The sequence below is a fragment of the Leptodactylus fuscus genome, chromosome 8, assembly GCF_031893055.1.
Source record: "Leptodactylus fuscus isolate aLepFus1 chromosome 8, aLepFus1.hap2, whole genome shotgun sequence".
Taxonomy (NCBI): domain Eukaryota; kingdom Metazoa; phylum Chordata; class Amphibia; order Anura; family Leptodactylidae; genus Leptodactylus; species Leptodactylus fuscus.
The window spans coordinates 70,196,811-70,210,085 of NC_134272.1; the positions used below are offsets into that span (position 1 = coordinate 70,196,811).

At 42.3% G+C, this 13,275-nt stretch overlaps 1 protein-coding gene across 1 annotated transcript in view; it reads left to right on the forward strand.

Moving 5' to 3' along the window:
- LOC142216350 (dynein axonemal heavy chain 11-like) overlaps nucleotides 1–13,275 on the forward strand; it is a 249,638-nt gene that overhangs the window by 123,875 nt on the left and 112,488 nt on the right. The window contains exons 45-49 of the mRNA XM_075284114.1: nucleotides 1,223–1,456; nucleotides 3,627–3,773; nucleotides 7,407–7,520; nucleotides 7,602–7,745; nucleotides 12,448–12,630. Of these exons, the coding sequence (XP_075140215.1) occupies nucleotides 1,223–1,456; nucleotides 3,627–3,773; nucleotides 7,407–7,520; nucleotides 7,602–7,745; nucleotides 12,448–12,630 (822 nt within the window). The remainder of the gene's footprint in view (nucleotides 1–1,222; nucleotides 1,457–3,626; nucleotides 3,774–7,406; nucleotides 7,521–7,601; nucleotides 7,746–12,447; nucleotides 12,631–13,275) is intronic.

Below are 13,275 nucleotides of genomic sequence, written 5' to 3' on the forward strand. Positions count from 1 at the left end.
ATGGGAGCGCTCGTAACAGCGGCGTTTACGAGCGCTCCCATTGAAGTGAATGGGAAGTGTTCGGCAGTCTGCCGTAATGCCGGCGTGTACGGCTCTCATACACGCCCGGCGTTACGTAGTCTGAATGCACCCTTAAAGCTCTTATATCAAGACCGATATTACTAATAATACCATTCTATAATATCCCAGACTATAATGCCTCTATTGCATCCCTACTTAATAATAATAATGCCCCCATAATGTTCTTACTCAATAATGTCCCCTTTGTGCTCTACTACGCACACCCAGTTCTTTGTAATAATTCCCCCTCTAGTAGGCTCCAGTCTGTAATAATGTCTCCTCTAGTGACCCCATCCTTAATAATATCTCTGTAGTGGCACTTTCTGTAATAATGCCCCTCTGATGGCTCCCAGTCTGTAATATTGCCCCTCTGATGGCTCCCAGTCTGTAATAATGCCTCCTCGAGTGGCCCCTAGTTTAATAATAATGCCCTGTCTTGTGAAAAAAAACATATGTAAATTTACCTATCCTTGTTCCCATGGAGAATCTTTCTCCTGTGTGAATAGCATCCCGGTGCAAACGTTGGGATACAGTGAGGTCATCTGGCCCATGTTGCCTGCACTAGGATGCTGATATCAGTTGCAGGCTCCTGGCATCTCATAGGCCTAAACCTGCCTGCAGTCTATGAGAATATATGGTGGAGCAGGGAGCTGATGGTTCTGCTCTACCATAGTTTTGTAACACGTTGCTTTGCGTACACAGCTCTGATGCAAACCTATGTGCTTCCTTTGTAAAACATTGCAATTTTTTGTAAACTTCTCCTGCAGTTAGACTTCATTTTCTTATCTACCCCACCTCTTACTCACATTGATAAGATGGCATGAAGGGGGGAGATGGATGTAAATATGGCTGTAGAAGTAGATCTCACAGAGACTATAGTGTGTGGATGGAAATGCATAGGTCTGTATAGGTTCTAGGAACAAAACAATAGAAAATTTTTAAATCAAACTATTTGCAAAGTCACTTCAATTTTCATTTTAGATGCATAGAATCCAGAAAACATCAAGAAGGAAATGTCACAAGATAAAATTGTATGATCTGCAATCGTATACTGTAAATGCCAACAATAACGTGCACAAGTCTATTAACCATCGCCATCCTGCATTGTATTTTTCACCCAATACTACTTCATTTTCATGTTCCACATCTATTGCTATTTCAGGCTCAAGTGAAAAATTCCATCAGCCAGTTTATAACATTTGCACATACAAGTGTGAATGAAGTCAGTGTAAAATATCAGCAGAATGAGAAGCATTATAACTACACGACGCCAAAGAGTTTCCTGGAACTGATTAAACTATACTGGAATCTTCTGGGAAAGAAGAGAGATGAGCTTGTTCAGAAAATGGAAAGACTAGAAAATGGATTACAGAAACTGCAGACAACCGCATTTCAGGTGGGGCGCACATGACGGCTTAAGGCCATTATCCATTGTGCTTTGTTATGTCCAAAAGTATCTGCTAATTATTTTATTATTATAACCCTATACAAATTGGAATTCGGACAATGTGACATACCTTGTAAATCACACCCACTTCCCTCCTAAACCACACCCACTGTCCTCCTAAACCATGGCACTTCCCTCCTAAACCACACCCACTTCCCTCCTAAACCACATCCATGTCCCTCCTAAACCACATCCACTTCCCTCCTAAACCACATCCATGTCCCTCCTAAACCACATCCACTTCCCTCCTAAACCACATCCATGTCCCTCCTAAACCACATCCACTTCCCTCCTAAACCACATCCACGTCCCTCCTAAACCACATCCACTTCCTTCCCAGACCACGCTTGCTTCTCAAGGCACAAAAAAAAAGTTAAAGCGTAAGTAAACTTAAATTTATTTTTCTCATAAATGTGACCAAATGTGGCAATATACTTCACTAAAGAGAAGTGCCTGTGTCTTGAGCTATCTTAGACCCATCTTTATTTCATATCTAAGTGATTTTGGTCCGTACTCTGTATACAAATATTAGCAGTTTACAATGAAGACTATGGAGACAGGGGGGATGAAAGTAAAGGCGAGAGATAAAGATATGAGGACGTTTCTGTCAGGAGAAGGCCGGACGCAGGGGTATAGCTACCCTGAAGAGGCCCTGAATGTCTCTCTGTTACGTAACATATAACACTATTCTAAATAGAACAAAGTCGGTAGGGGCCCCATCACAGATTTTGCACCGAGGCCCCGAAGTTTCAAGTCAGGCCTTTGGCTGGATAGTAAGAACCCAAATGTGTTGTAAAATAAAACTGTCTCTGTATAGTGAAAAAGATGGCGCCACTCCACTGCTCTGAAATGGGCAGTGAAGACTCAGAGCGAATGCCCATAGAGTCCACTCTGATCATGGGCATTAGTTCCTTGAGTCCCCCGAAATGAAAATACCCTCCCCCTGGGTCCGCCCCCTTACGTTTACTGTTGCAGGATGGCCCCTGCGTTTATGACCAGCCTCAATAGTAATTTAGTGAATATCCCATAAACTGCAATACAAAAGAGCCAAATCACTGTATTTTCACCATTTTGGTTCCCATAAAAATTTGAATAAAAAATTATTAACACATTAGACATTCCAAAAATGGTATAAGTAAGGGCGGCTTCACTCCTGCGCCCTGTCTCCGCCTTGTGGGTTTCCGTCTTCTGCCCGAGAAACTGGACAGGAGATGGAAACCGGCAGTCAGTGTCCGCCTGTGAGCGTCTTCTGGTTTCCGCTGCAAAACCTTTTTTTTTTTAACCGGACACAAAGTCCTGCATGTCCGACTTTGTATCCGGTTAAAAAAAAAATGTTGCGCCGCGAAGAGGCAGAAGACGCTCACGGGCGGACACTTTGCAAATTCATTCAAATGAATGGGTTTGAAAACTGACTGCCGGTTTCTGTCTCCTGTCCAGTTTCTCAAGCAGAAGACGGAAACCTACAAAGCGGAGACCGGGCGCAGGTGTGAACCCGTCCTAAAAAGTACATATGGCTTCGTGAAAAAAGACCTTATCCTTGGTGCTAATGCGGAGTAGGAAATCTATGACCCAGTAAACTCAAAGTGGCCATAAATCCTTTTATTTCTTTACATGGACCTCAATCCTTGGGATAAAAGATGTTAAACCACGTCCAATCATGATCCACTTTCCAGGACATTCAATAAGCAGTCTGAGATTTGCATAACATCTTGGCCTTGGATCAGTCTTTTCCTCTTCCGTGGTTCTCGTTGGTCCCTCTGAGGACTTTTTTGCCAATTTATTCAATGTATAATTTAAGTTTTTGAACACAATTATAAATGTGAATATTGGTATTTTTTACAGTTTTATTTCTAAGTTAATAGATTTTTTTTATAGAACTATTACAAAAAAAAAAATCATATATGCAAATAATTAAGTAACAATTCCATTTGCACTGCCTCCGAGGCTGTAGTTTGATAAATACTCTACGTAATTACACGACCTCTAGAGGCACAAACTAATTATACACATTCGCAACGAAGCCCTCGGCGACATTTCTTCTTTAAGCTAACTGATTTTAATCTAATTGAAAATATTGTCTTAAAACTTAATTAACCAGGTCTCTATTGTATTCCTGCAGGTGGAGGACTTGAAGTCTAAACTTGCCACACAGGAGGTAGAACTTCACCAGAGGAATAAGGATACAGAAGCCTTGATTGACAAAATTGGGCATCAGACAGAAAAATTAAATCAAGAAAAATCAGTGGCAGATGAGGAGGAGAAAAAGGTACAATGTAAATAGGAGCTGTTAGTATTTTTTGCCTGGGCCACTGATGTCCTTATCGCCAGGCCTTCAGTACTATGGTATATCAAGTGTCATGTAACAATCTTCAAGGTGACCCCGGCTTAACCATGCGTGCACTATAGCAGGTGAATAACGAAACTTTTGTTATTAGGAAGTCCGAGAGACTTCATAAAAAAAAATTTAAATAAAAATTTATCATGTTAATTATTTTATTTTTTCTAATTAAAACAGATACTGAAGAATATTATTTTTTTCTAATCTGATTTTATATTATTGTTAGATTTTTTTTTTTTTATTAAATTTTCTGTACATGATTTTACCTGAGTTGCTGTTAACAGCTTTTAGAGATATGCTTCACAGCAGCCACATTAACCATAGGAAACTGGAATCTTCTACCAATTCATTTAGGATAATCACAAATATTTGCATTCATTCTAAAAGTTTTACATCCATCGCAGCTGATACTTCAATATAACCGTCACATGCAGTGTACTGGGCCAAAATAGAAGCAATGGTAGATACAAGAGGCCATTAGTATGTACCTCCACCATTCAAAACTGATGGTGTATCTCAGGTTCTTATGTTCCCACTGTTGCTCATGTCCCTGTCTGGTAATGACATCGTAGAAATAGATAAGAAAAAAAGATGTTTCAATGTTGATATATTACTAGAAAAATAAAAAATAGGTGACATTCACTTTAAAGCCAATGTATACATAAAAATACAATTGTGGCATTATAACAGGACTACTTTGGTAGCAGGGGTGAACCTGCCCCTTTCGCCGCCTGAGGTGAACTACAGAAAGCCGCCCCCCTGGGAGGAGGGGGCGGAGCGTAGGGGCGTGGCGGAGCAAAGGGGGCGTGGCAGAGTGAAGGGGCGGGGCTTAGCGCCGTTCGCAGGCAGAGAGCAGGCACGGAGAAGACCTGCTCTCTGCCTGAGCGTGAGGGGAGGCTGCTGGAGCAGCGCTGCTTCAGTGGCCTCCCCAAACCACCACTCGGTGCTAAGCCAGTCCAGGACAGCTTGTCCTGGACTGGCTTAGATAATCAAAAATGCCGCCCTCCCTGGGGTCCTGACATAGCGCCGCCTGAAGCACTCGCTTCAGGTCGCCTCATGGGAGGTGCGGCGCTGTAAGGAAGGTGGCACATTTCACCTGCCCATCTCTGAGGTGTCCAGATGGAGTCCTGGGCTTTTACCCCAAAGCTAACAAAGTGAGAATACAGTGTGAGCCTAGAGACTTGGGACCCTGTGAACTGCCTTGTCCTGTCTTGAAAGCCCTCTGAAGGCTTCTTGTAATGTCAGTAAAGCGCCCAGTGAAAACTGTGAACTTTGAGTTGTATGTATGCCTCTTCTGCAAGGCAAGCACTAGAGAATCGGGGAGCCGGCTAGCCGGTTTAACCCTTAAGAACGAATACTCTACTGAATGAATCAGTTTTTGGGGTATGTAAAGGTTCTGTGCACACAATGCCATTCAACCATGTAATTGTTAACAAAAACCAACAACCCCAACAGATTCCCTTTAATATGAATGTCACATTATAATTTGTTTACCGTCATACTTTACGGTGAGCCTATGGTGGGTCATACAGCTGCAGGTTGTGGCCACTGGTTGGGGGATCATGGACCTTGACAGACTTATATAAATAGACTTTGACACAAGATTTCGCAGTGCACAGAAAAACACTGATGCTCAGCTATGAAATGAGTTTGAGGCATGTAAAATATTTTGATGGTTTGTCTAACAGCTTATTCCTCTTGAGATATCGTTTAATAGACAAGCTTAGTTAGACATACTTAGAGCATCCTGCTAAATTGCAGCCCTTAGGGTGTTATACGCGGAGTCCCTGAAGAGCTGCCTCATTTGTAGTGTGATTTGCCAGGAAATCATCCGAGCATTGCTTTTCCTACACTACGTTTGTCTTTTAGAGCTGAAGGCCACAGTTGACAACATGACGTTGGCCCATTCACTTTTCGTTAGTTCTGCCAATTAAAAATCCAGCTCTTTACTATTGTAGGTGGAGAGTATTTATACCTGTTCGGTGGAATTCACACAGCGCAGTTCTGTCATTCCTGAGTCTTTTTAGAAATAAAACTGGAAACATATGACAAACAATGAGAATTTCTAATCTTGTCCTTTCTTTGCACTTCAACATCTGCTGTTATAGATTGTGGCGTGTAAGGGTTCTCAATGGGTGAAGCTGGTTACCAATATAAATATATTTCCATCCATTAGCCAGTTACACACACCTTTTATTGGGAACCCAAATATGTCGGCGCATAATGGACATTGACCAGGAAACCTTCACCTAAGAATCAAAAAGTCTATAGTGCGGAGAAATTCCATCATGAGGTCTTTATTCCACTCAACTCATACCTTCCACCAGAAGTCTCGATCCTACTGCTGTCATCCTCATGTTCCTCATCTTCATCCTATATTCCTGTCAACATGGATATAGACAACAGCTACGATGTTGACATATAATAGGGACTAAGAAAAAGTCAGCCAGAGTATAGCTATAGTTGTCTCTTTATCATTTTGATCTCCTACCAGGTAGACTCTTACAATAGGTCAATGAGACTTGCTTCATAGTTGGGCTCAGGTGTTGCCCCAGATTTTGTTTTGCCATAGAATCTGATGTAACACTCAAGGATCCCTGAGACCTCCAGTGTTGCTCCAGAGCTGGAATTAAACCAGGGACAGACTGATCCAATGAAGTCCCAGTAGATCTTATGATAGATCTATTGTCTGAGGCAAAAATAGGCCCCTAAAACAAAAGGTCTTGAAACATGGAGCAAAAGCCAATTTCATTTGGAGCAGATTTTGGAACCAATCTCTTGCCTGTAAGATCTAGTTGTTATGGATGGGTTCACAAATAATCTACAAGATCTTACTGATTGATATGTTCCATGTAAGCCAAGGATCAGGTATGTTGGTAAATTCAATGCGACCAATTTTTTTCTTCCTCTATATATGCTTAATGCTGTTCAGATATTTCATACACATTAGATGGACAGCAAATCCTACCAAAATCATCTGGTCAGAATGATCTGCATCTAATGTTTATGTATAAATGAAGCGTTGGCCATCAGAGCTGTTTCCCATCGTAGGTCTGAATAATGCCAGTCCACCAATGATCAGGATAAGGATACACATTTGTTATGCACTTTGGTCACACAAGCATTGCAGAGTAGGAAGACAGTGGCTACCATATACTGTAGGTGCTCATTCCCACCACCCACTAGGGTCCATTTCATGGCCAATTTAATGTACCTCTCCATATATTTTGGAATGCCAGAGGAAAATGGTGTGCCCACACTAATTTAGGAAAACATCCAAACTCCGTGCAGATACAATCCTTGATCAGATTCAATCCCAGGTCCCAATGCTTATCACAGTGATGAGCTATGGGGACCTTCATACCTCTGCCATATTCTCTAGTAGACTAAAAAAGTAGATTTCATGGAGATGTCTCAGCTAAAAGGTTGGGCCATGTTCCCCATTTTGGGATGGTCCAAAAACTATTTAGATGGACTCTTTGGGTATTTTACATTCTATTTTGCCTTTAATTTTAAAATTAAAAAATTTAGAATGATATATTTTTTTTTAACTTTATGTAGGTAGCTGCGCTCCAAGCAGAGATAACAAAACACCAACGAGAGTCAGCAGATGACTTGGCTAAGGCAGAACCCGCTCTCCGAGCAGCAAATGCCGCTCTAAACACCTTGAACAGGGTAAGTACCCAGCCCCAGATCTCTTTATCATCTTTGTTTCCTTGTCACAAGGTAAATATACCTCATTGTCTCAAAATTCAGTTAAATCTTACAGAGCTCAGAACATTTCCCAATCCTCCAGCTGCGGTAACCAATGTGGCTGCTGCCTTACTTGTACTCCTCTCACCAAATGGTAAAATACCTAGAGACAGGAGCTGGAAAACTGCAAAAGTGTTGATGAGCAAGGTAAGACCTTCTAACGTTACGTGACGTTACATTACGGAGAAAGTTCTGCCTGGTGGATAAAATAAACATTGTTACTTGACAGATAAATGTGTTTCATACTAGAGAGTCCAAGATTTAATCAGTCATTCCCAGGGGCGTAACTTAAAGCTCTTGAGTCATATTGCAAAATTTGGAACAGGGTCGCCTATCGTATACCATCTATAATGCAGAAGTCTTCATACAGAGAAGAGGTGACTTTACACCGCATTAGGCACAAGGGCCCAGGTTCAACTTCTTCCTCTAGCTATACTTTAGCTTGTAAGGACTTTTTAGGGATGATGTGGATCTACCGGGTCGCTAGAGATTTGATGTTGAGCTAAGCCAATAAGACGAGTCTAAGGGACTGTGACTTCTTCATCCTAGAACATCTGCAAAATAGGGATACCCAGTAGGGAATTCCTGAGTTGGTATCCCAGGAGCAGTCTCTGTAAGCAAATAGAGGGCACCAATTTGTGCTAGTCAAGGCAGCGACAATAATTATAGTCAGACAAGTAGAAGTCATGGACGTCAGAGTATGTTCTCATCAGAAGACAGGCCAAGGTCAGGGCAGGTGGAGTACTGGCACTACAAGTAGAATGGCATGAAGATGCAGTTGTCATAAAACAAGCTATGTAAATGACAAATATAACTAAAACAAAAACACCCTAGGGTAAGTTCACACAGAGTTTTTTGGTCAGGATTTTGAGGCCGTATTTGCCTCAAAACCCTGACCAAAAAGACGGCTCCCATTAAAATCAATGTAAGCTGCTCAGGAGCTTTTTCCAGGAGCCGTTTCTTCCGGCTCCCGGAAAAAAGAAGCGAGATGCTCATTCTTCAGGCCGAGTTGCCTCGCGATTCGGCCTGAAGAAACTCCACCCTCCGGACTAGGCCCATTCATTGGGCCTAATGCGGAGCAGAATGCGCGGCTGGATGCCGGTGCAGTGCACTAGCTGTCAGCCGCGGCGACCCGTCTTTCAGCCTACGCCTCAGGTTCCGATCCAAAAAACTCTGTGTGAACCTTAGTAGAATTTTGTTTCTAAATTTACAACCCCTGTAATCTCTCTCCTGTTTTGGTATTATTTTATATAATTGTCGCACCACTAAATGGTGGTATAAACAAATTTCGAGAACTATATGCATCATGTGATAACATTTTCTGTCATTCCCTTTGTGGAACCATTCCCATTGACCAAAAAAAATCTGTTTGCAATACAGACTGGGCTCTATAGTGTACATCTGTACGAACTCCTATTAAAATTAGCAATGGCCAATATTTTGTATTGTAAACCACTTTCATTTCTGGTTAAATTAATTCAAAATCTGCTAATAAGAGAAAACCTAAGCCAAACGCATTTCTCGTAGCTGCCAGTCCGGGCCGGTAGTACAGTAGACCATTATTCTGTACATTACTTTAGCCTTTCTTAGGCTCCGGTACTGACACTCATCACATTGCGAGCGGATAAGCAGCAGATAATCAGCGCAGTGTTCCCTGAAGCCATAATGGTGAAAGTACATAAGATAGAAATGCTTCTTCAACCCTCATCTAATAGCACAATTATCTCCATCCATGAGATGTGCAGTGTATTAGGTGACGCGAGCACCTGCAGGAAAGGTCAGGTCATTTCAGTTGTTATTTATCTATCATTTTTAAGGCCAATTTACTAAAACTGTTCTTGACAGTTTTCCTGCTTGCTCTACGTGTTATGCCGTGTGCCATTAAGGGGCAGATTTACTAAAGCATGTAAATGAGAAATGAGCCAGGAAAGGTAAAAATGGAGCCTGGAGGGGTTATTTATAAACCATCATATGCAAAATAAAAAGGCATCTTTTGGAGTGGACAATATTAGTAAGATAAGATTAACATACAATTGTCCACCCCTCCACCCTCTGAGTGAGTCTTAGCAATCCCCCATGACCTCAGACTTGACTGTATCCAAATCAATGTTACATCCCAAAATACATTTTAAGTGCTTGAAATAATAGTAGATAGATTTATTGTGTATCAGTAGGATAGGTAATAGATGGCTGTTTACTGGGAGCCCCATTGGTAATAAATGTCGGTTCACTGGGAGCTCCAACCCCCTATCAAGTGGATCAAGCCACCGGTTCTTCCTCCTTTCACAACTACAGTACTGAGGAATTGTAACGGGAGATTGGGCAAGCATACCCCTGGCCCTCTTCATACAGCTCATAGACCATTCCATTCAGTATGGCACTTATGGAGTTTCCATGTGCTCCGCTGTCCTCAGATAAGTCATCGGCATCAGATCAATGGGTTTCCAAATCCCTACACCACCACCAATGAGCAGTTTAAAGATGTTAAAGCTTTTGGACAAGCACTGTGACCTCACTACGTATTAAGCACATGGGATATCAACTGTGCTTGGTATTGTGGCTAAATCCCATTTGATGTCGCTGGCCTGAAAAAAGGAATCCATGATGGCCTGAGCCTTGTGGTCTCATCAAACAGCTCATCGGTGGAGGTCAGTGTCCTAGTCCTGGAAAACTTTAGATTGTGTACTATACAGTACAGTATTGGGTCCATACAGTAAAATTGCAAGGTAGACCCTCTCAAATAAAAGGTCCAAAATGCATAAGATAAAGATATACAGAAAAAGATTATAAAATCCATCACAGAAACAATTGGCCTGTATCATCTTCTTAAAGAAATTACTTTTTGAAGAAGTTACAGTCTAGAAATGGGCTACCTGTCAATTGTAATACTCCCCATTTTTGGAATAGCTTCAGTCCATTGCCCCTTCCTCATTTTTGAATACCCTGTTAATTTTATGTCAGGGCATACATGTATACATATTAGATATACCGTAAGTATAATGTTTGATAAAATATCTCCGGACACAACTCAGCTTGTCAGGTTTGGGCAATAGGCTCACTTGTAAGAAGGGGCCATTGACTACTAGTTGACTATGGGAAGAATATGCAAATCTGACTTCCATGATGTAATTAGGAAGCCAGTGCCTCAAGTATGCCCACCAATAGAGGGCACTGAGTGAGAATGTGCAAGTCTGTCTTCCATGATGTAATTAGGAAGACAGAGTCTCAGTCAAGACATCCAACAGAGGGCGCTCCTTTTAACATCAAGCCGACCTTCTCAGAGGTCTTCGTTTGCAATGATGTTGGGATTATACCAGATACAGTCTTCTCAGCCAAGGACAGCCGTTTCAATGTATTTGCATCTCATCAGCTTGGCGTAGAGAGGACTGATCTGGCAGAGGTGAGGGGCTTAGACAGGGTTGAGGGGCTATCGTCACTCCATAAGGAGAGAACCACCATTAAGGTGTATGGAGTCTTATTAAGCCATGAGCGCTCCACTGTGCAAAGGAACATGGGAAGAATATGCAAATCTGACTTCCATGATGTAATTAGGAAGCCAGTGCCTCAAGTATGCACACAAACAGAGGGCGTTGACTGAGAATGTGCAAGTCTGTCTTCCATGATGTAATTAGGAAGACAGAGTCTCAGTCAAGACATCCAATAGAGGGCGCCCCCTCAACCCTGTCTAAGCCTCTCACCTCTGCCAGATCAGTCCTCTCTACCCCAAGCTGATGAGATGCAAATACATCGAAACGGCTGTCCTTGGCTGAGAAGACTGTATCTGGTATAATCCCAACATCATTGCAAACAAAGGCCTCTGAGAAGGTCAGCATGATGTTAAAGGAAGCGCCCTCTATTGGATGTCTTGACTGAGACTCTGTCTTCCTAATTACATCATGGAAGACAGACTTGCACATTCTGAGTCAGCGCCCTCTATTGGTGTGCATACATGAGGCACTGGCATCCTAATTACATCATGGAAGTCAGATTTGCATATTCTTCCCATGTTCCTTTGCACACTGGAGCACTCATGGCTTAATAAGACTCCACACACCTTAATGGTGGTTCTCTCCTTATGGAGTGACGATATCCCCTCAACCCTACTAGTTGACTATAAAGGGTTTTGTTGCTGGGACTCCATGAGTTGTCTATTATTGCCAAAATTAAAGAGGACCTTTCACCATATCTGGGCACAGGCAGTGTTATATACTGCCAGAAAGCTGACAGTGCGCTGAATTCAGCGCACTGTCGGCTTTCCCGATCTGTGCCCGGTGTAAAGCGCTATCGGTCCCGGTACCGTAGCGCTTTACAGTCAGAAGGGCGTTTCTGACCATTAGCCAGAGACGTCCTTCTGCCTCGCGGCGCCAATCGCGCTGTGCTGTTGAGCGGGGAGGAACGCCCCCTCCCTCTCCTGATAATGCTCGTCTATGGACAAGCTGTGTGAGCAGAGGGAGGGGGCGTTCCTCCCCGCTCCACAGCACAGCGCGATTGGCGCCGCGAGGCAGAAGGACGTCTCTGGCTAATGGTCAGAAACGCCCTTCTGACCATAGAAGAGCTACGGTACCGGGCCGTAAGCTCTTCACACCGGGCACAGATCGGGAAAGCCGACAGTGCGCTGAATTCAGCGCACTGTCAGCTTTCTGGCAGTATATAACACTGCCTGTGCCCGGATATGGTGAAAGGTCCTCTTTAAATATTGACCATCAGGGATGCCGTGTAACACATGGACATGTTGGGTTCTCCAGGACGGGAGCTGAGATTTTAGTTTTGTCTCTAGACTGAGATTTATTTTTCATTACAAATGAGAACAGTTTTCTTTCCCAGTTAACAATATTTCGTTGTCTTCCAGGTAGATGAATTTTTACAGAACCTAATTAATTTTGACAAAGAACATATTCCAGATGCAGTTGTCAAGACCATAAAAGATGATTATTTAAGGGATCCTGAATTCAACCCAGAATTTGTACGAACAAAATCCTCTGCAGCTGCAGGCCTGTGCGCTTGGGTTATAAATATCATCAAATTTCATGAGGTAAGGTATTAACGTTAAAGGGGTTGTCCAGCAGTGTATTGATGAGCTATCCTGCTGACTTAACTTAAAGGGAATGAGCTTACATTAACTAATCCGGGATATGGAACTGTGTTAGCTGCGGCACACTGGCTGCTGTAAACAACAGATCGGTGAGGGTGCTAAGAGTTCGACTCCCACCAATCTGATGTTGATGACCTATCCTAAGGATCATCAATAGTATACTGTTGTATAAACTCTTTAAGGTGCACCATTGCACTTTCTATACCGTATGATCACCATTTTCTAGATATGACCCTGGGAAACTGCACTTTGTATCTGCACCCATCTACCACTCAATCCTGCCAAAAAAATCCAGCCTAAGACCAGTATCACACTGAAATAAATAGGTACATAAGGCACCCATGAAAATGCAGAACCACAAATGAAATACCAATGTGTGAATAAGGCCTTAGAACTAAAAAACAAAAACAAAAAAAAAAAAACCCCGCAATCCTATCCAAAACACTTTTAACAAAACTTGGGGCAGTTTTCTAGAACATTATTAATTTTTTATCACTATTTGGACAATTTCTCATTATATGACTAAATAGGTATATCCGCTATGGTAACATAATATATCAGTTCACTACTCCTGGTATTTCCACC